Source organism: Pseudorca crassidens, chromosome 7 (assembly GCF_039906515.1).
Source record: "Pseudorca crassidens isolate mPseCra1 chromosome 7, mPseCra1.hap1, whole genome shotgun sequence".
NCBI classification, from domain to species: Eukaryota; Metazoa; Chordata; class Mammalia; order Artiodactyla; family Delphinidae; genus Pseudorca; species Pseudorca crassidens.
In genome coordinates, this window is record NC_090302.1 from 2,291,581 (window position 1) to 2,313,582 (window position 22,002).

The window sequence follows — 22,002 nt, forward strand, 5'->3', positions numbered from 1 at the left end:
TTTTTTCTTCAAAACGACGCACAGCAAGCGCTTGGCAGACTGTCTGGTGCCCCACACGTGCACACGGAGGGTGGCCAGGCTGCATAAGTACGTGCGGACTCGCCTCTCCAAGTGCCCAAGGCCCCATCCTAGCAGCGGGCATGAGACACCCAGAAGTTCCGGGACAAAGGGGCGGGCACTGTGAGGGCCGGAACTGGAGCCTGAATATCCCCTTCCCGCGCTTCGCTGTCCTCTGGCGGGGATGCTGGGTTCCCCAGATCTTCATCTGCAGAGTGGGGGCCAGATGGCAGTCCCGCCTCCTGGGGTCGTGGGCGGGCAGCGTGGGTGGCAGGCCCTGGCCCAGGGGCAGCTCTGGGTGCATGTGGGTTCTCGCTGTTTCTTTGGGAGCCCCGGCTGTGCTTGGGTGTGTCCCGCACGCTATAACCTCGTCTGCAAGCGGCGCCTCGTGTGCTTTGCTGAGGAAGGTGCTGGAGGGAGGACGGGAAGTAGTGGACGTTGAAATAGCCCTTGACAGCCTTTGTGGGGGAGTCCAAGTCTCGACGGCCCCTCGCTTTGGTCTAGCAGCCCCACCCTCTGCTCCCACGGCTGGGGAGGCAGCAGGGGCTCCCCCAGAAGTCCAGGCCAGGCCAGAGCGAGCCCCACCAGTGAACAGTTAACCACTTCCCCACCTCCCCACGTGGCCCAGTTCACCCACCTCCCCGCCCCTGGGAACGCTGTTCCAAGGGCTGGGTGTCAAGCAGCTCTGTTGTCATCCTTTGGGGTGAGGATAAAAAATACAGATTCCGGGGCCCCTCTCAGAGACACTCAACCAGGACCTGCTGTGGGGTGTGTGTGTGCCAAGAACCCGCATTTTAGCAGAGGACTGTGACGGGTGGCCAGATGAGGTGTTGTGGGAGTAGATGCTGGAACCTTGGGGGCGTCCTCCTGGCCTCTGCCCACCAGACTGGCCCCTCACAGGACCCAGTGACCCTCCTGAAGTACGGACAGACCCAGGCTCCCTGCTGGACACTCTTCCTTAACTCTCTGTGTCCTCAGGCTCGAGGCCAAGCTGCCAGACAGCTACAGGGCCCCTGATCCAGCCCCTTCCTGCCCACCTCTGGGTCTCATCTCCTGCTGCAGAAGCCCGAGCTGTGCTGGTCTCACACCAGGCTGGGGCTGGGCTCCCCTCTGCTGGAACACCCCTTCACCCGCCTCCACGCCTCCCCGCACCCTGGTCAACCTCAGCACCTTCTTCGTGCTCCCATAATCCCCTGTGCGAACCTCTATCCCCGCACCTACCACCAGCCCACCCTCCCCCACCCCACTGTGAGCCTGGGGCAGCGTCCTGGTCACCGGGCCGTCCTCGAAGCGTGGCGTGGGGTCAGTGTCGGTGATGGCTTGCCGAGGGAAAGAGTATAGAGATGGAGGAATGAAATATCGAAGGCTTCCCGGAGGAGGTGGCCGTGACAGTGGCCCTCAGACAGCCCGCTGGACTGGCCCCGGCTCTCCGTGTGTCTCGTGCAGGTTTACAGGCGCTACGGTGAGGAGTATGGCAGCCTCGCCCGCCCAGACATCACCTTCACCTACTTCCAGCCCAAGCGTCGGCCGGCCTGGGCGTGGGCTCCCGTGCGGGGGGCCTGCTCGGTGAGCTGTGGGGCAGGTGAGGCCCGGGGCAGGGCTCGCCTGAAAGCCTGGTTTGCTCCCCGCACGGAGGTGGTCTAGCCCCCCTCTCTCCCCGCAGGGCTGCGCTGGGTGACCCACAGCTGTCGGGACCAGGCAGCGAACGAGTGGGTGGAGGCTGCCCGGTGCGCAGGGAGCCGGCAGCCGGCGGCGTGGTCCGAGTCATGTACCTCCGTACCCTGTCCCCCGTCGTGAGTGTGCCTGGGGCTCAGGCGCTCACCGCTCCAGGGGGGTGACCGCCCCGCCTGGGAGGCAGAGGGAGGGGCCCACCCCCTGGCAGGAGCACAGGGCTAGGCACAGAGCCGTCCCTGTTGGGGGCAGGGCTGGGGCAGCCGCCCACAGGCACTTTTAGACAGTGGTCCCCAGGCTCAGGTGCAGCTTGGGGACACCTGGAGAGGTGGAGGGCTGGGCTGCCTGTACCTGCGCGGTGTCCAGGTACCTGAAGGGACAGTGGGCCCAAGCCAGGTCTGGGAAGTGACTCGCCTAGACAGACCTGCCAGCCTCCCGCCCCCGCCCCTGAGCCAGCCTGGGGACCCGGCCAGGGGCCCGATGCTCTGTTCCTCTCCTCAGCTGGGCGGCCGGAGACTTCGGCCCATGCAGTGCCTCCTGCGGAGGGGGCCTGCGGGAGCGGGTGGTGCGCTGCGTGGAGGCCCAGGGCGGCCTCCTGAGGACGGTGCCCTACTCCCGGTGCAGAGCGCTGGCCCAGCAGCCAGCGGCCGTGGAGACCTGCAATCCCCAGCCCTGCCCCCGGAGGTGAGCACGGATCCAGGCAGGTCCAGGCAGAGTCTCCCTGGCAGGGCTTATCCCTGAGCTGAGCCCTGCCCCTTCTGAGTGTCCCCTTTTCCTGAGGCCTCTGGCCAAGTCCCACCACCCTGGGTGAGTGCCGACCTTGGAATCACCTCCTATCCCGGAGGCCCTGGACTGGCCATTTCCGCCTCTGAACTTCCAAGTCTCTGCTCGTGGAGGGCTGCGAGGATCAAGCACGGATGCAAAGCAATGCATGTCACCTTGTCACTGCTGTTGTCACTTCCACAGTGTCCCAGCTGATAGAGGCGCATCATTCTGATTTGCCGCTAACTGCCTGGGTGGCCCGGGCAAGTCCCCTCCCTCTCCGGGCCCCAGTATTGTCCAGTGGGGAGGGAGGTGGCCTAGGTCACTGGTGGTCCACACGTGGCTCTGGGCGTCTTCCCCCACACGCCCCGCATCCGTGGCAGACGTAGCAGTCACCACTCTTTCCTCCTGGGGGCCAATCGTGCCTCAGAATCCTTCTCAACACAACACTCCAAGCAGCCGCCACCTCTCAAGGCTGCCACGGGAGATGCATTTGCTGTCCCTGAACTGGTGATCGACTGCATCTGGCCCCTGTTTCCCAGCACCTGCTAAGTTGTCTGGTTGGAGGCCCACCTTTGCCTCTGGAAGGCGGGAGGGTCAGGGCCGGTGTCATTGCACCCTGGGTGCCGAGTGGAGGGCCAGCAGCTGTTCATCCAGGCTTCAGGGAAAGGCCCCTGGCTTCTGCCTTTCGGCGGGGATCCCCCTTTGGGCTCTTGGGTATGGGGGAGCAGGTTCCCTACCTCTCCGCCCCAGGAGCAGAGGCAGGGCCTAATGGCTGTCTTGTGCCGTCCTCAGGGAGATGCCGGATGCGTGCTCGTCGGCCTGTGGAACAGATCCGGCCGTGCAGAACACGACGTGTGTGCAGGGGGCAGATGGCATGGGGGCGCCAGCAACTGCTGGGCCCTGCTCCGCAGACGAGAAGCCGCCTGCCCTTGAGCCCTGTATCGAGGTGTCTTGTCCTCCGGGCTGGGGCCATGTGAGTATCCTGGGCACTGGAGAATGGAGAGCACTGGTTACCACTGGCCTCCTGCCGGTGCTAGAAGACTGCCCTGTGTAGGGCTGCTGTCCTCGGGAGGCCCTGGGCAGAGGACAACCCTAGAGACAGATCTCAGAGCTGCTGGGCAGGCCCCTTCCCGCTGGCAAGCAGGCTGAGCAATGCAGACCCTGATGGAATGCTGTCAGTTGTCTGCTGCGCAGAGAGACGCTGCCACGCTCCTGCCTGCGTCCATGGGCTCAGGCTGGGTGATGTTACTTTCGGACAAGGGTGCCGGCCGATCCTATCCCCGTGCCCCGCCCCCCGCTGGTGGGGACGGCAGAGTCAAGCGTGCCTGCAACTCTGGCTCCAGAGCCCCAGCGCGGTTGTGCCCCACACTGACCACTGATGCTGACGCAGAGGCCAAGGTGGGGCGTGTGGTGAGGGCATCCCCTGGAGGCCAGGAAGCAGGCTTCCCGGGAAAGGAGCAGCGGGGAGGCGAGGCCTTTGGGGTGCTGGTAACCACTTCTGTTCTCTCCTGAAGAGATTGGGGTAGGTGGGAGTGGAGGGCCAGGTGCCCAGAGGTGTGGAGATGGGAAGCCCAGACCCACCACCTTGCTGCTTGCCCTCTGCAGTCAGATGCCCCGTCTCCAGGGGAGAATGCTGCATCCCCAGCGGGCAGTGCCAGGCCAGAGGCTCATGCCACACACGTGTGGACTCCCTTGGCGGGACCGTGCTCCGTCTCCTGTGGTCAAGGTGAGGACCCCAACGCCCCTGAGGGTCAGCTAATTCTAAAAAAAGCATTTGAGGTGGCTTACAAAATATCCAGCTACACAAGAACATGACATTATAAGCAAGGAGATCGGGGCCAAGTACGGACAGCCACACGAATGTGCTCACTGACCGGCTGGAAGGTAGGAAATGATGATAAAACCTGGCCGTATTGGCACCCAAGAGCGTATTCTTAAGGCCTAAGATGGGCCCCAAACTTAGCTCTGAGCTTCCTGGAGGCCAACCCAGAGAAACAAAATTAATTTTAAGATACACGGTGTTTTCAACTAAAACCCTGGGAACTCCCTGGCGGTCCAGGGGTTAGGACTCAGCACTTTCACTGCCATGGCCCGGATTCAATCCCTGGTCAGGGAACTAAAATCCCACAAGCTGTGTGGCATAAGTAAATAAGTAAATAAATAAATAAGCCAACTAAACCCCTAATCACTTGCTCAGGTAAACTCCAGCATGTTTAGAATTGAGGCCAGAGATTTCTTTTCAGGATACTTTTGCAGAGAGATGCAAGGACACGGTCCTAATAACATGTTGGTGATAAACACAGTAACAGATTTTCATATAGCAACTGTTATAATGCCCCTCAAGTTATAAGAGCAGTTACCACTTTTGAGCCCCTACTATGCACCAGGCACTGTATAGCTCCCCTTGAAAAATCTTTATAAATAGTCCTCCAAGTCAAGCACCGTTAGATGAAAAACCTGAGGCTCAGAGAGGTTAAGTCACTTGTCCAAGGTCACACAGCTGCTAAGTGAAAGAGCCGAGACTCAGATCCACGTGGGCCTCGTCTGCTAGAGCTCTTCAGAGTGGGGCACCCATGGTCCATGCTGAGCCCCCCTCTTGGGGCGCGGGGTCCCTCCTTCCTCCCAGCAGGCCTGATGGAGCTGCGTTTCGTGTGCATGGACTCTGCCCTCAGGACACCCGTCCGGGAAGAGCTGTGTGACCTGGCAAGCAAGCCTGGGAGCCGGCAGGAGGTCTGCCAGGCTGCCCCGTGCCCGGCTTGGTGAGTCCGGGGGAGGGAGACCGTGCGGAGGGGCAGCAGTCTGGGTCCCCCAGGGAGGAAGGAGTCTTACCCTGGCTGTGGCTACCTACGGAGCACTGGCCTTTCCTTCCTACAGGTGGGAGACCCGAGCCTTGGCACCGTGCCCCGTGACCTGTGGAGGGGGGCAGGTGCCACTGGCTGTCCGCTGTGTGAGGATGGACCAAGGCCGCTTTGTCTCCCTGCCTCATTCCAAGTGCTGGCCGATGCCCCGGCCCAGGCCCCTCGAGGACTGCAGCCCGGAGCCCTGCCCTGCCAGGTGGGCCCCTTCCCAAGGAGACAGGTGGTCCTAGGCGGGCATTATTGGAGGTGGCATCATCACCTCCCGTTAAGCTCGTGACCCTTGGCGTCCTCACCTGCAGGAGCGGATTGTATTGGTGCCCGGAAGACTGTAGGGCTTTTAAAGTGTGTGACGTGCATCGCACGGGATCTGGGACGCTGAGGGCGCAGGTGGTTGATGGGTCATTTTTTCATCACTTGCTCTTTACTGAGCACCTACTAAGTATGTCCAAGTGCTGTTCTGGCACAAGGGGACACAGCAGTGAACAAGACAGACGGGCATCCCTGCCCTCCTGGAGTAGACGCTGGGGGCAAGGGAGAGACAGATGAGAAATAAGATTGATGGGGGAGACGTACAGTTCACGCTGGATGGTGTTGGTGCGACATGGCAAACACAGTGGGAAGGAAGGTTGGGAGTGCCGGCAGGGGCGGGGTTCAGGTGACGATGGAGCTAGGACTCCCACTGGAGACAGACATCTCGGCAGGGCCCCTTGGGTGCCCTGCCCCTCCCCCCACTGCTTTTTGGACACGTCCACCCTCAGCTTCCCCTTCTTTTTTTAAAAAAAATAAATTTATTTTTGGCTGCGTTGGGTCTTCATGGCTGCGTGCGGGCTTTCTCCAGCTGAGACCTCAGCTTCCCCTTCTGTAAAATGGGGGCTTCTGAACATTCTCTGTCCACTGCGCTGAGCCTCTCAGTGGAGACGTAAAAGTGACCCCTGGAGAGAGAACCTTTCCAGGCCCTTTCCAGTCTGGGGAAGTGAGGGGAAGCCCCCCACTCCTCGGGGTCCCCCCGACTCTGGTTTGCCCCAGGTGGCGGTACCAGCTGGCGGCCTGCAGCGTGACCTGTGGGGGAGGAGTCGCGCAGAGGATCCTGTACTGCGCCCGGGCCCACGGGGAGGACAAGGCCGAGGAGATCCTGCCGGACACCCAGTGCCAGGGGCTGCCTCGCCCGGAGCAGCAGGAGGCCTGCAGCCCAGAGCCCTGCCCGCCCAGGTCAGCAGCCCCAGGGTGTGCAGTAGGCAGCCTGAACTCCTGGCCTGTGCCGACGCCGGGCCAGGCCCGTGGGGGTTAAAGGGCAGCTCGGTGGCACAGGAAACAGGACCACCCGGCAGGCTGCACTCGGTGTCAGAGAAGACACTCCAGCAAACTCAGGCAGTGCTGTTGGTTCTAATGGGGGTGACGGGGTGGGGAGGGCAGGGGCACTTCCCAGTGGAAGAGGCGGCATCTGAGTGGAGCCTGAGGGTGGTCCAGCTGGGGCACGGCACCGCCAAAGCCTCGGGGACAGACAGCTCACACCAGTAGGGTCCGGGGACAGGCTGGAGCCCGAGAGGGAAGGGCAGATATTCACCTGCCTTGTTCACAGTTCTCCCATGGTTTCTTCTTTGTAATTTTGCATTTTAAATAATGCCGTGCTCTTCTGTATCCTACAGAAGCATCCAGAAAAGAATGTAACAGTCACCCCTGTCCCACGACCAGATTTAATAGATGCTAGCATATCTCCGTGTTTCCTTCATATGTCTCCTTGGTTTTAAAGAAATACACCACTACAGATAAGACTTTATTTACCTTAAAACCTTTAACTCATCTGTGATTTACCTGGGGTCAGTCACGAAGTCGGGGAGCAAACTCTACTTTTCCAAATCACTGACCAGCAACAGCATTTGCTGCGTCCCCCCAGGTGCCCCCTTTATCGCATCTTAAATTCTCGTGTGGGTTGGGTCTGTGTCGAGGCTCCTACCAGTCTCTGTTGTTTTACTTCCCCCACCTATTCCCACCCCCAAGTCAAACTGTTTTCATCGCTCTAGCTTTGTGATCCACTTACCATCCACACCCGTGTCGCTTGATTTCCCTGCCTATGCTTAAATGTGCACCCCGTTTATTTTCCCACATCATATTGGAAAAGGTCTGGGATTTTTTTTAATGGGAGTTTCACACGCACAGGAGCTCTGGTTACCCCGGAACGTCACTGTGGCCACTCTGGCCTCCTTGATGTTCCGGAACATTCCAGGCAGTGCTTCTGATTCAGGGCATTTGCACCTCCTCTCCCGCTGCCTGAATGTGTCTGCTCTGGACATCCCTTCCCAGGCTCCGCTCAGGGTGCCGTAACAGAGAGGCGGGGGGTCCTTCCTGGGACTTGGTTTTTTTTTGGCTGTGCCCCACAGCATGTGAGATCTTAGTTCCCCAACCAGGGCTCGAACCCGTATCCCCTACACTGGAAGTGTGCCGTCTTAACCACTGGACTGCCAGGGAAGTCCCCCCTGTGACATTCTAATTGTCACAACTGGGGGTGGGGAGTGCTGCCGCTGGCATCTAGTGGGTGGAGGCCAGGGGTACTGCTAAACGTCCTACGCTGTGCAGATGGCCCCCACGAGAAAGACCCATACATGGGCCCCAGATGTCACAAGGCAGAGAACCATATATGCTCCACGGTGGGCCGGGGCGAGGGGGCCGACTTGGTCTGGTTCACGGCCGTATCCCGGAGTCTAGAACAGCGCCAGGCCCACAGAGGCATGTTTTTGAGAGGGGGCATCATGGGCCGGGAGGGCAGCATAGCGCGGGGACTCTAGGGCTCCAGGCTCCAGTGCGGCCTACCTGCCTTCTGTCTCGGCTCTGAAAACTGTCGGTCATTATCGTTTGTTGAAACATGATAAGTTAACATGGGCAGGACTGACTGATGTGGAGATCTGTTCTCCTTCATCCTGGGTCACTGCTCCCCCGTCCCTGCTACTCGGACTAGCAAGCAGCTGGGTGTCCACGGGTGTCCTGTGATAAAGGGGAAGAAAGGGGGCACCTTGTTAAGGGAAAAGAGCTCTCTTTCCCGCAGAGCCTTTCCCTTGCCACTCAGCCCTGTGACTAGCCAGGAGGGTTGCAGGGGCTGTACTGCTGGATCCCAGTGGCCTTGGAACCTGTCCTGGCTGGCCATCCATGGAGCCCACCGGGGCAGTGCCACCTTCAGGGAAGCCTAGCCTCTCTCTGGGGTCTTCTCTTTTTGCAGGTGGAAGGTCATGTCCCTTGGCCCATGTTCAGCCAGCTGTGGTCTCGGCACTGCCATGCGCTTGGTGGCCTGTGTGCAGCTGGACCAAGGCCAGGACACAGAGGTGGATGGGGCGGCCTGTGTAGGTCTGGTGCGGCCGCAGGCCAGCATCCCCTGCATCATCGCCGACTGCACCTACCGGTGGCACGTCAGTGCCTGGATGCAGGTAAGTGCTGCAGCTGGGGCTGGTGAGTGCACGGGCCGAGGGTCCTCACACATGGGGACCTTTGGGGGCTTTGATTCATTGTGGTCCCCTGAAAGCAGGGGGAGAGCTGAGTCTCTTGGGGAGAGGGCAGCCGGGGCACCTAGAGATGGAAGACATAGCAAGGCCTAGAGACGTGGGGGACAGGTAAGCCTTAAGAGGCCCTGAGGTCTGAAGACTCCAGAAGATGAGGGGCTGGTAACTCCCCACAGATGAGCAAATGCCACCCCGTGCCCAGCACCTCACAAGGCGCTGGAGAGACAAAGTCAGACAGGGCCAGGTCCCCCGCAGAGGGGCTCACTCACGGTGCGGAGGGAGAAGAGGCAAAGCAGACGGCCACCACTGCCTGCGTCAGGAGGACCCTGGGCATCTGGGTCGGGGGAGTTGATCCCTTGGGTGGGGCAGTGCGGGGTGGGAGGGGAGGGTGGACACCAGGCTGTGACGAGTGATGGAAGGCGGAAGGACGAAGCCGCACTGCCTGCTCCCCGCTCCAGGGGCTGCAGGGCAGAGAGACCTCGAGGGCGACGGGGAGAGACCTGGGCTTGAACCCCTGCCCCTCCTCCCCGTGTGATCCTTGCAAGGTGACTTCTCTGAGGAGCGTGGACACCCATGCCCGCCTCCCGTGTTGTGCAAAGATTATATCAGATCCTGCCCGGCCTGTGGTCGCCGCTGTCCTTGTCACCCTTCAGCGGGGTCAGTCCCAACTCCTTCCTATCTTTCCTGGCAGTGCTCTGTCTCGTGTGGGGATGGCATCCAGCGCCGGCACGCCGCCTGCCTCGGACCCCAGGCCCGGGTGCCCGTGCCAGCCGACTTCTGCCAGCATTTGCCCAAGCCGGTGACGGTGCGGGGCTGCTGGGCTGGGCCCTGTGCAGGGCAGGGGACACCCAGCCTGGTGCCCCACGAGGAATCCACTGCTCCTGGCCAGACCACAGCTGCCACCGCTTCCCCGCAGTGGCCCCAGCCCCAGGCCCACCTCCTCTCCCCAGCTCCCCGGCCGCAAGGACTCCCGCCCGGGCCCCAGGAAAGCCCAGCAGAGTCCAGTTACGTTCCTTCCTCCTTTCTGTCTGGGCGGCTGACTGGCTGCAAGAGGGGTGGGCAAAGGCATGTTCACCTGGGAGAGCCAGGCCATACTCCTTGTGGGGACCTCCTGGGGGTGGTCCTGTGGCTGAACCCCCCGGGACGCTGGGATGAGTGCGGTCGGGCTGAAGGGATGGGCTTGGAGGCCGGGTTCAGGGGGGCCTCTTCCTCACTGGTAAAGTGCAAGCTCACTTATTATCATCAAGGGAGGGTGTCACAGAGTCAGAATCCCCGCCTGTGTGACCCACTGTACACGCTGCCTCCCTCTTGCTGGCATGTCAGTGGTGGCTGTCTGCCTTGGGTGGCGATGCTCTGGCCCACGCAGCCCCCTCCTTGCCTGAGAAAGCTTCTGGCGGGGCCTAGGAGGACACCAGCCGCCCCAGCTCCCAGTCTCCTTCCCCAGCACGGAAAGCCCCCGGCCCTGCCCTGCTGGGGATACCCCACCTGGAAGTTCCCGCCCCCTTTCCAGGCGCCTGTGGCCGGCAGCACCTTGAGCCGACAGGAACCATTGACATGCGAGGCCCAGCGCGGGCAGACTGTGCAGTGGCCATCGGGCGGCCCCTGGGTGAGGTGGTGACCCTCCGAGTCCTCGACAGTTCCCTCAACTGCAGTGCTGGTATGTCTAGGGCCACGTGAGCAGCTATTGCCAGTGACAGGATCTGCTAGGTGCCAGTGAGTGTGACGCCAGGGTGCCCCATTCCTGGGGGGATCCTCCAGGTGCATCCCCATGTGTAACCATCGCAGCCAGCTCATAACTGGGGTGTGGTTGTCCCCATTTCACAGATGAGGAAGCTGAGGCTAGGAGAGATTATCACACGTCCAGTTCCTTACAGTCGCATAGCCAGCAAGTGGGAGAGTCAGGACCTGGGCTCGGGGTGCTGGGTCCTCACCTCACTGCCACTTCCCAGGGGAGATGCTGCTGCTTTGGGGCAGGCTCACGTGGAGGAAGATGTGCAGGAAGCTGCCCGGCATGACTTTCAGCTCCAAAGCCAACACGCTGGTGGTGAGGCAGCGTCTTGTGCAGCTGCGAGGCGGAGTGCTGCTTCGGTATTCGAGCCAGCCTGCCCCGGGAGCCTTCCACCGAGGTATGGCGAGGCCCTGGAGCCTCCCCGCCTTCCCCAGAGGCTGGCTGGCTGGGTGCTGCTGCCAACGGGGCCAGTCCCGACGGGCCAGCGGGCAAGGCAGACAGGGAGCTGAGCTGACTGAGAATGAAAAGCAGCGCCTTCCCGGACACCCCCCGACACCCCCATCCCTGTATGTGCGATCAGGACGAGGTCCCGGAGGTGCACGGTGTTCCTTCCTCTCTGGGGCCCTGCGCGAGATGGGCGGACATCCTCACTCCCTCACTCAGGCCGTCGGCGGCCCCACACCCTGGCCCTGGCACGCAGGTCCTTCAGGATCCTGTAAGGTCCTTCTGCGAGCCTCTTTCCTCAGTCCTGTTGGGTGCACTGTCCTCCTGGCTCATCCTCCGCTCAGCAGGGCGTGGGTGCACATGCACACCTCGTGCGGAGGATGGCGTCCCCGAGAGCCCTGCTAGCCTGTGGGCCCATCCGTATCCACGGAGAGCTGTCTAGGTTGCTTCAGGGGGCTTGCCCTCTTCCACAGCCCAAGCTTGCTGAAGGTGGCTTCCCTAGGGGTCCCCCCAGGCCACAGGTGAGAAGTGGGACCCTGGGGGGCTTCTTCCTCTGCCCCTCAGTGTGCAGCGTATCGGCACCAGCTCCTACCTGGTCATCACTCCTCACTTCCCAGCCTCCCCACATGCAGGCACCTGCTTTGAGGGAGGCCCAGGAGGCGCAGGCAGGAAGGGCTGCCCCGGTTGGGGCGGGTGCAGCATGAAGCACTTTTGCACGTGTGACTTCGCTGATTCCTCTTAAAGACTGCCCTGCCCCATGTGTGCTGTCGTTCCCTTCACTTTACGGAGGAAGGAACTGAAGCGCGGAGCGTTTAAAGCCTTCACCTAGGGTCACACAACCGGGAAGTGGTAGAGATGGGGTTCGGTGGAGACTTCTGCCTGGGAGCCCCGATCTTGACCGCAGTGCCACACTGATCCCCCACTGCTCCCCGGCTGCCCTGCTGCCCTGGCCTCTGGCAAGAGTGGTCACTCTGGGGGACTCCTATGTTCCGGAGGTGGTCCACACCCAGTCTGTACGCCTGCTCTCCCCCTGCAGGATGTGACATGCAGCTCTTTGGACCCCGGGGTGAAATCGTGAGTCCATCATTGAGTCCGGATGGGAGGAACATGGGGGGCTGCCGAATCTTCATCGACGTGGCCCCACAGGCCCGGATCGCCATCCGTGCCCTGGCCATGGACACGGGCACCAGAACCGAGGGAACAGATTCCAGCTACATCTTGGTGAGGCCACCAGGATGATTTCTGCTCTAATTCTGGACATCCATCTCTGGGGACTGGGGGTTGCTGGGCTATAGGACCCACTGAGTTTACTTCTGATCAAACCCCTCAAAATCGTTAGTGAGAGAATGGGAGAAAAGTTTCCTCCACTTATTCACCAACAAATGCTTATTGAGTTCCCTACAAGAATGAAATAGAAGAGACCTTTTCCAATGTAGACTGCCAGTTCACCCAGGACTGAAGCCTGATTTTAGACCCTGATATAATTTTGCCAGAAGAGTGGGCCGAGCCCTCCCCGATGAGGTTTTCATGTGTTCTGGGAGAACTGGCATCTGTAAGGTATCAGCTCCCTGGAGGAGGCAGCCTGGCCTCTGTAATCAAACTAATCTGGACTCAAATCCCAGCTCTGGCGTCCTGGCTGTGCGTCCCTGGGGAAGGAGCACAACTTCTCTGAGCCTCAGTTTCCTAGGTAGAATAATGGTGTCTTCCTGATAGGGCTGTTGTGTGAGGATTAAATGTGACCCTGGGTATATGATACCTTGTATATTAAGGGCTCGTGAATGCTAGCTAATTATCATTTGTGGTCGGTCCCTTGGGGCTGCCCCTTTCCTCCCAGATCCGGGATATCCACAGCCTGAGGACAACGACATTTCGTGGGCAACAGACGCTCTACTGGGAGTCAGAGGGCAGCCAGGCAGAGATGGAGTTTAGCCAGGGCTTCCTGGAGGCGCACACCAGCCTTCGGGGCCAGTACTGGACCCTCCAGGCTAGAGCTCATTAGCCTGACGATGCCCCGCATCTCCAAGCACATCCCTCAGTTGACCAGCGGTCACAGTGGGATGCCTCCTCCCGGTCTGGGAAGGGAAAAGAAGGAACCTGACATTTATGAGCACCCGTTAGGTGCCTGGCTTTCCAATTCGAATTCCCTCCAAAATTAAGTATCTCCTTTAGGGCTTCCTCCAACGTGCAAAACGTTAGAGGGTGGGAGGGGAGACTCTCCGGAAAAGCAGCTCCCAGCCCCTCGGGTACCAATAAACGGAACGTGAGGTCTGAGTGGCGTTTTCTTTACATAACCTGTCCAAATATGGCTTGAAAACCCACCTCCCCACACGGCAGGGATTCCGTGGCCGCGGTCGGACTCCAGATCCACACCAGACCTGAGCAACCCCCTGGCCACCCCTAGCGGTCGTCTTCCTACCCAGGGAGGAGAGGCGAGGGAGTTGGAAGTCCCGATGGGGCCCTGAGGCTGGCGCACCTGATAATTCTCATCGAAGCCCCGCCCCTATACTAGTCTGGGTGGGAATGTTTGACCGCCTGGGAGTCCTGCGGCGCCAGGACCCGCCCCCTATGCTAATAAGCGCGAGCCCTTAGGGCCCTCCTCATCCAGGTTCCTGCGGGCCCCGCCCCCTCTGCTAATGAACACGGGCCCGCTCGGGCGCACCTACCCGCGGCCCCACCTCTATGCTAATGAGCACGAGCCTCTCGGGAGCCCCTCTCCCAACCCCGAGAGCCCCGCCCCCTATGCTAATAAGCGGCCGCCTCTCCCACAAGGCAGCGCGCCGGGACGACGCGGCCGGCTCCGGAGCCCTTTGTGAGGGCTGCGGGAGCGTCGGACGGCGGCACCATGAGCGGTGCGGGCGGAACGGCTGGGGCGTCCGTGAGCTCGGCGCCGCCCGAGCAGGAGGAGGGCGTGACATGGTGGTACCGCTGGCTGTGTCGCCTGTCGGGGGTGTTAGGGGCCGTCTGTGAGTACCCAGCCTGGGGGAGGGGCCGGCGCTGCCGCACGCTGCGCATGCGCGCCCGGCCCCGCCCCACCCCCACCGTGGCCTCCCCCCGCGGCCCCCCCTTGCCCCGGGAAGAGGCCGGCTTGGGGCCGGGGTGTCCGGGCCACGCGCGGCTCTGGGCCGCGGCGGGGGCGGAGGGAAGCCGGCGCTTCTGCGGTTGCTGTGGTTACCGGCCCGCGGCCTGGGCTCCTGGGTCCGGGGCTGTCGAGCAGCTCAAGGGACGTTCCAAGAGGGAACGACGCGGCCGAGACTTGCTCCTCCACGGCTCCTCTGAGCGTGAGGGCAGTGCGGCACCTACTCCGGGGGCCTTCCGAGATTGCCCAGATGCCAGTGCTGAAACCCGGGCTCAGTCTGGTCCGGAGGCCGCCTCACCTGTTGACTCGGGTGTGGGTGCGGGCGGCAGGCGCCTTAACCTTTGGGCGAAGGTTGTTTATAAAGGGGGCAGGTGCTGGCCAGGCTTCCTGAGGGCCAGGCGGTCCCCACGGGAGGGCCAGGCAGTGAGCTGAGGGAGGCGGCCTCTCCTCTGGGTCCGCACTGGAGGCAGTGCGCTTCCCCTGATGTCAGCTCTCCCTCCTGCTGTCAACTCTGCCTCCACCGTCCCTCATCTCCCCTACTTCTACTCCCCACCCCGCATCGCGGACACGCACACCCCGACCTCAGGTTTCCTGGAAAGCTAGGCGCTTTGAGCGCAGTCCCCCGGAGAACATAGGTAGGAAGGCAGATCCTTCCAGAGGCAGGTCTTCCAGAGGCAAGCAGACCCGGACCGCATATGTCGAAGGAGCATCTCCTTAGGCTCCCCTTCCAGTCTCGTGGTCCTCGCAGGTGGATGGAGGCTGGACGAAAGTTCAGCGGTGATAACGGGACAGGCCCTCCAGTCACAAAAAGGCCTCTGAGTCCCTGTCGTTGCTCTTCAGAGGGAGCATGTTTTTGACTCTGTAGGAGAGACTGGTCAGGGCTTAGACGTGATCCTCTGGAGTCTGGGTAGCTGTTTCCCTGGCAGATCAGAGTGAGGCTGCTGTGGGAGTGACAGTGATGGGGCGGGGTGGGGGGGAGAAGGGAAGGGGCCTGAGCGTGGCCTGTGGGCTGTCACCCTCCTCCCTCCATCTTGGGGTCAGCTGCCCCGCCAACTCCCTCGTTAGCCCTGGCGTCGCATCCAGTTCTGCGCTTTTCGAAGTGGGATTCTTGGGCCTCCCCAGGACTTCATGGTGTTGGGGCTACAGATGACGCTTCAGGAGAAACCTGTGACGTCGCTCTGAAATGTCCGTTTTACCTGCAGATTTGGGGAAAGTGCTTGTCGTGTGAATCCCAAATAGTATATAGTACAGAGTAGAACGCAAAGCACGGAGGAGTTTTAGAGATGGAACTGGAGTTCAGCTAAGCCTCGTGTTTGCGGCTGGTGGCTGTGGCGTAGCGTCACCTTCCGACGCAGTGGGGGGTCTCGGGAGAGGCGTTTCCGCAGGGTCCTGAGCATCAGCTCGAGGCCAGAGCTTGGGAGCAGATAGGCTGGCACGGGGCACCTCCCTCACCTGGCAAGAGTGCTGGACACCCCGAGGGGACATCTTCCAGCCCTTGATGGTTAAAGGACTCCTGGCCGGAGCCTGTTTGTCTGGGTTGAAGCCTGGTCCTCCCCCAGGGTTGGCTGTTGGTAGATAGTGGGGTACAGGTGACGTGCCGACTGCGGCAGGAAGTATGGGGCGCTGTCAGGTGAGACCAGGCATGGCTGACGTCACGCAGGGGCAGTACTGTATCGTGGGCGCTCATGTCCGTGGCCCTGGGGAGCCTTGCTGCCTGAATGTGTGTGTGACCTGTCCCAGGACAGGTGCCGCCTTTAGTAGGCGGGAAGTACATCTGTCGCTGGAGGAGGCTTTGGCGGGGGACGTACGAGGGCGGTCCCGTTGCAGTTTGGGTTCACTGCATCTGGTTTCCTCTTCCGTCGTCTGCTGTCTGCATAGGGTTACATGGGAAAACCGGAGAATTCCAGGTCAGGTGCAGAGGAGCTGCTGCAAGTTTAATGAACTGGCTGCTCATCGCTGCCTCGGAAGGCCCAGCTTCCTGCCCGGCTTCCTGCCCAGCGGCCAGGCGCCGCCGGGCAGACTCCCGGAGTTCTTGGTGGAGCCGGGCTGGGGGCTGTGAGAGAGGAGGCAGGCGACTGTGCGGACCCCTCGGTGGGATGCTGTCGGGAGGGGTGAGCGAGGCTCCGCATTTGGGGCATCAGAGAAACCGCTTTCCGGGGTAGGAGAGGATGCACCCTCCCCGCTGCAGACCCTTGGTATTTCAGGGTGGGTGGGCTGGGCTGTAGGGCTGTCCTGTGTGCAGGAGAGAAAACAGGCCTGGAAAGGTGAAAAGAACATACGCAAAGTCACTGGGCTGGCGGGTTAGTCAGAGCTGGAATTGCGATCCAGGTCGACCTGGTCCTGATTTCTTTTCCAGGAGGGGCAGCCCTGTCCCAACCCAGATCCAGAGGACTTCTCTCGTGGCCTGCCCTGGGCACGGTGCCGCCTGCCCTGGCCTGAGCCCTTGAGAGACGTTCTCTTTTTCATGCTACGCACCTTGTGGGATGGGTTTTGGGACAGCTGGGGTTCAGAGGGCGGGCTTCTCCAACCCCAGAACAGAGAGAGGGCGGGATGTCCACGCTGCCTCGCTGAGCCCCTAGAGCGAGCCAGCTCTGGGGTCCAGCCGCACCCTGGCCGTGAGGTCTGGGCAAGCCACTTGGCCTGTCTGAGGCTGCGTCCTCACCTGTTCATGGAGTCGTTGTGTTGGCCTTGCTTGTCTCTGGTGGCAATGGGGAGACGTCTGGGTGCTGTAAGAGCCAGGTGCTGGGGTCGGAAGGGGTCTCGTGCTTCCACGAGCCGCCGTCTGCCCAGGTGGCCTGCCCGCGGGCTCGGTCCCTTCCTCCCTGCTGATTCCTGCCCGTGTCTCTTGCTTCCAAGCTTGCGCCATCTCCGGCTTCTTCAACTGCATTACCATCCACCCTCTGAACATCGCGGCCGGCGTGTGGATGATGTAAGTAGCCGTGTGACCGTCCTGCCGGGGGGTGTTGGGGCGTGTGGATTTCTGGGCACCTCCCAGGTGGAACACGAGTGAGCTGAATTGGGTTGACTGGTCTGTGAGGGTTACTGGGCACCAGTGGTGTGTGGGAGACCTGGGGTGGCATTAGTTGTGTGTGTTCCTGCTCTGGGGCTCAGGGGGTTCTTGGGGGCCAATGGGGATAGCGAGGGTGCTTTCCCTCCACGGTGGGGGTGGATGGAAGGGCCCGGCCCGCTGTGAGGGCCCAGTGTCTGGTCACGGTGACTGTGACCCGGACACGGAGAACCCAAAGGCGGGAGCAGGCACCCTTGGCGTGCCACCTGGGCCTCAGCTGTCCCCAGCGCAGACACGCGCCGCGCTCAGGGCGCGCCGAGTTCCCTCCTCCAGCGAGGGCATCCCGAGGGCGGGCTGTGGCGGTGGACTGGCTGCCCTGCTCCGGCTCCTCCCGGAGCCCAGAGCGTGGGGAGCAGCCGGGAGCAGGCGGAGGGGCCCTGAGGGGGGCGGGGGACTCGCCGGCCTGGGCGCCAGCCTGCTCCTCTCTCTGCAGCATGAACGCGTTCGTCCTGCTGCTGTGCGAGGCGCCCTTCTGCTGCCAGTTCATCGAGTTTGCGAACACGGTGGCGGCGAAGGTGGACCAGCTGCGCTCCTGGCAGAAGGCCGTCTTCTACTGCGGGTGAGGGGCCGCGGGCCGGGCCTGACTCGGCTCCCCCAGACCCTGCTTCTGCAGGTGACAGCGTTGGCCGGGCTGGGCGGACGGCTGCCTAGTTTACTCTCGGTAGCGGTTTAAACAGGGATGGCGTTTGTGCAGAGTCACGTGAGGGACCCGCTATACGATGGGACGCAGCGTCCAGGGCTCTGTGTCTGGCCTACAGGTCCAGCCGCACAGTATTCAGACGTGAGATGCGTACACCTCGCAGCAGTACGTGTAATAGAGAACGCGAGAAATGCCTGGACTGTGGGCCCATCAGTTGGGAGTTGTAGAGCAGATTCTGGTAGATCCGTATGTGCCTCTGGGCAGCCTTTCAGGACTGTGGCCGATCGAGATGTCCTGACGTGAAAGGGGAAAGAAGCAAGTTATAGAACAAAAAATCGTGCCTTCCAAATACGCTTTTCTCTTATTTTCCCGCATCTGACAACAAGTTCAGTACGTAGTACCTCCCATCCGAGCCGTGAGATTGAACTCATCTGTGGGTGTGTTTAATGCAGCTTCCGGCGCGGTGCCTGGTGTCCGGGAGGCCCTCAGCAGCGTCTGGCGGCAGCAGCCGAAGTGGTTGTGTCTAGATTATCTTTAGAAATAAATATGGAGGTTTTTATTTCAAGGGTTTCTTCCCTTTCTGGAGGCCAGTAGTTGTGGCAGAGCACAGGATACATGCTCAGCTCTAGAGCTATTTTCCACTGCGTCTAAAGCACAGACGAATACGAGATACCACGCGTCGGCGCCTCCTTTGCCGGCGTTCCTGTTTCTTTTTAATTAGTTAAAAATGCTAACAGTAATGTACATTCATTAAAAATAATGTGGAAATAAAAAGTTGTTACCCAAAGCCCCACTACTCGTTAACATTTTGATATGTGTCCTTTCACTCTGTCTTCAGGCATTTTCTAAAACCTGTTTTCGCACAGTTTTAACCATTACAAGTACATTTGTATCCTGTTTTTTTTCCCCCTTAAAATCATGGTAGAAATATTTTCAGTATTACCACAAAGGCTTCATAAGATGACTTTCTAAAAAAATTAATTAATTTTTGGCTGTGTTGGGTCTTCGTTGCTGCACACAGGCTTTCTCTAGTTGTGGTGAGCAGGGGATACTCTTCATTGTGGTGCATGGGCTTCTCATTGTGGCGGTGGCTTCCCTCGTTGCGGAGCACAGGCTCTGGGCACGCGGGCTCAGTAGTTGTGGCTCACAGGCTCAGTCGTTGTGGCACACGGGCTTAGTTGCCCTGCAGCATGTGGGATCTTCCAGGGATTGAACCAGGGATCGAACCCATGTCCCCTGCATTGGTAGGCGGATTCTTAACCACTGTGCCACCAGAGAAGTCCCCATAAGATGAATTTTAATGATAGGAATATTTATTCTGCTGAACGTATCATGCTTTTCTTCATTTGTAACCTGCAGTACAAGTCAGGCTGTGATGAACATCTCGGTGCTAAAACTTTCTGTGTTGATGATGATTTCCTTAGGATCTATTTCCAGGTGTGGGGTTATTAGGTCAAAGATTACAATCATTTAAAAGATTTCAATATGTGGCCAGAGTGCTTTCCAAAGAGGGTACCTGAGTTTCTTCTGTCTTTCCCCCGGCCCAGGGCCGTGTGCCCTTTTCACATTTGTATCTGTTATCTAAGGTAAAATCTTTTTCTGTATGTTTTTTACTAATTGCATTTTCGTTTTTGGTAGTTAAGGGTCTAGCTTCCTTTTTGCCTTTTGACATTGTAACATTTTACTTAGTAAGTTACATGTGTTTCTATATTAAAGATTTCTTAGTTTTTTGCTATATTTCCTGCAAATGTATTTCTGGCCTGTTGTTTGCCTTTAGTTTTGTTTTTACAGATTTTTCCCCATGGTCTTTTCTTTTCCTTAGCAATTTCTATTACTTAGAAAGTTTATAACGTCAGTAAAACCTCGTGATCACACGTCCCGCCCAAATGGAAATTCAGGTAGAATTCATTTGGTTGAGTCCGAGAAGAGTCTAAGAAGAGTCTTGTCTTCCTCGTGTACAGGGTGTGTGTGTTAACCCAAATCACTGCCACCAGTCTGGAAATCCCAACCAGGACCAGGCATCGGCCCCATGGATCCTTAAGCCAGAGTGGACACCTGTGTCCGGGTGGCGCCAGCCTGGACCAGGCAGAGCTGCCTCGCCAGCCAGTTAGCCGCTCTTGGCGCGCACCTTGCCATAAGGAAGCCCCGTGTCTCGTCCCCTTAACCTTTGGGATCTTCCTTGTTGAGATACGGCTGGTTTTACTGCGCTGATAAGAGCCAGCATTTATCTAGTGCTTATGCTGTTCCAGGCGTCTGTCGTGCTTAACGTGCCTTAACTTGACATGCCTTATCTCGTTCAGTCTCAAAGCCTCTGAGGTTTGATCCCCACCTTCCCGTAGAGAGGCTGAGCCTCCTCAGTTGAGTAACGTGCCCCCAGTCGCCAAGCCGCTACGGGACTGCACTGACACTGCATTTTCTGGTCTGCCTGTTTTATGCACAGGGCTTTGGGCCATTTTGGTGCTGTTTAACCCTATTTGGATCACAGATCCTTTCAAAAATCTGATGAAAGCGTTGGGTCCTCTCCCCAGAAAATGCACGGAATTTTACAGACAAGTTCACGGGTGTTTGAGGACTTTACGAAGCCCGGCTGTGCACCTGTGCCCCACCTGATTTCTGGGGACCCTTCCTGTTCCTGGCTGTCTGGGAAGGGGGCTGGGTGAACCTGGGAAGCTGGAAGTGGTGTCGTGGCCGCGGGGTGGTGGTGCCCTTTGACCTCTGCTTCTCCTCTAGGATGGCCGTCGTTCCCATCGTCATCAGCCTGACCCTGACCACACTGCTGGGCAACGCCGTCGCCTTCGCCACCGGAGTGCTGTACGGACTGTCTGCTCTGGGCAAGAAGTGCGTCTGCTGGTCCCAGCCCCCGGGGGTGGGGGATCTTTACTTCCCGCCTCCTGAAGTCTCGCAGGGAGGAGAGGGCTGGGAGTGGCCCCCGTTATTCTGTTGTGGAAACGGAAGCACAGAGGCTGTCAGTGACCCGCATCCATGTCTCTAGGGTGTCCGAGCTCTAGGGAGTGAGAGCAGGAGAATTCACAGGACTCCCTGGTGGCCCCGTCATGCCTCGTCACAGCCTGTAGCAGGGGTGGCAGAGGCATGGCTACTGAGAGCCTCTTCCCGTCGGGGCCCACACCTGGCTCCACGGTCAGCATTCACCCTCTCTCGCGGAGCCCAGACTGAGAATCCGAATCCTCAGCCCAGCATCCCAGGCAGCCTTTGTCACTCTTAGAGGTGACAAGATGTGTCTCCGCCATCCTAGCAATAGGGTCTCTGCCTGGGGAAACTGGAGGGCCCACTAGGCTCTGTCTGCGGGCCACACCTGGGTCACAGGTCAGGAATGGGGCGGAGGCTGGGAGGGCTGTGTGTCTGGGGTCCGTCCCCCGTGCGGCGCTGACTGGCTCTCTCCCCAGGGGCGACGCGATCTCCTACGCCAGGATCCAGCAGCAGAAGCAGCAGGCGGACGAGGAGAAGCTCACGGACACCCTGGAGGGGGAGCTGTGATGTGGTCGGGGGGCCCTCCCGCCCCCCCGTCGGCCCTCTGGTCTGTGTGAGCACGTCCCCGAGGCGCACTGACCCTGAGGGGCAGCCTGGAGGAGGAGCCTGTGTCCAGCTCCCTCAGTCCCTCTCACCTGTCCCCGCACCTGGAGTCCTCCTCTGTCTGCCCCTCCCCCAGATTGGCATCACCCCAAGCTAGGTGCCGAGGGGCTGGGGTGAGGGCTCTGAGGGCCTTGGCCAGCATCGAGGGGATGGGAGGTAGCGGCAGGCAGCGGGGGCCTCGGGGTGATCCAGGCCTCGGGGCGTGAGGCCGCACGGAGCCTGCAGAGCTCTGCAGACGGCCCGCCTGACCCCACTCTTCCCAGCTCGCGTGGCCTGCCGGCAAGAGGCCCCTGGGTGGGTTTCCAGGCTTACACAGCTGGCGGGACCCCCGAGACCTGCTGAAGGCCCGCGAGGAGCTGCTTTTGGGGACTTTGGTCCCGTCTCGAGGTGGGAGGTCCATCAACCCAGGCCTGGGCATTGGCCACAGTGGCCTCCTCTCAGCCCTCCAGGCAGGAGAGCATCCCGTAAGCTGAGCCACCTGGGCTGCCTCTGTCCTCCTGTCATCAGGGCGGAGCGGTGTCCTGCTGCCCACACCCCCTGCCACTCTGTTCTCCATGGGAACCCACAGCGCTCCCGACCCGCGATGGCAGCCCAGGTAGTGACCCAGCCGCTGGTT

At 60.2% G+C, this 22,002-nt stretch overlaps 2 protein-coding genes across 2 annotated transcripts in view; both read left to right on the top strand.

The window, feature by feature from the left end:
• The window catches only part of ADAMTS13 (ADAM metallopeptidase with thrombospondin type 1 motif 13), a 31,962-nt gene extending 18,679 nt beyond the window's left edge, over nucleotides 1-13,283 (top strand). The window contains 14 exon segments of the mRNA XM_067742691.1: nucleotides 1,504-1,639; nucleotides 1,721-1,850; nucleotides 2,230-2,412; nucleotides 3,286-3,466; nucleotides 4,099-4,219; nucleotides 5,123-5,252; nucleotides 5,368-5,547; nucleotides 6,378-6,560; nucleotides 8,563-8,767; nucleotides 9,531-9,843; nucleotides 10,350-10,496; nucleotides 10,789-10,965; nucleotides 12,049-12,233; nucleotides 12,847-13,283. Of these exon segments, the coding sequence (XP_067598792.1) occupies nucleotides 1,504-1,639; nucleotides 1,721-1,850; nucleotides 2,230-2,412; nucleotides 3,286-3,466; nucleotides 4,099-4,219; nucleotides 5,123-5,252; nucleotides 5,368-5,547; nucleotides 6,378-6,560; nucleotides 8,563-8,767; nucleotides 9,531-9,843; nucleotides 10,350-10,496; nucleotides 10,789-10,965; nucleotides 12,049-12,233; nucleotides 12,847-13,011 (2,436 nt within the window). The 3' untranslated portion in view covers nucleotides 13,012-13,283.
• Nucleotides 13,284-13,774: 491 nt separating this feature from the next.
• On the top strand, nucleotides 13,775-21,439 carry CACFD1 (calcium channel flower domain containing 1). The gene is made up of 5 exons (XM_067742765.1): nucleotides 13,775-13,975; nucleotides 16,945-17,017; nucleotides 17,589-17,714; nucleotides 20,526-20,633; nucleotides 21,200-21,439. The coding sequence occupies exons 1-5, from the start codon at nucleotides 13,855-13,857 to the stop codon at nucleotides 21,288-21,290; spliced, it is 519 nt and encodes a 172-aa protein (XP_067598866.1). The 5' UTR covers nucleotides 13,775-13,854; the 3' UTR covers nucleotides 21,291-21,439.
• The last annotated feature ends 563 nt before the right edge of the window (nucleotides 21,440-22,002 follow it).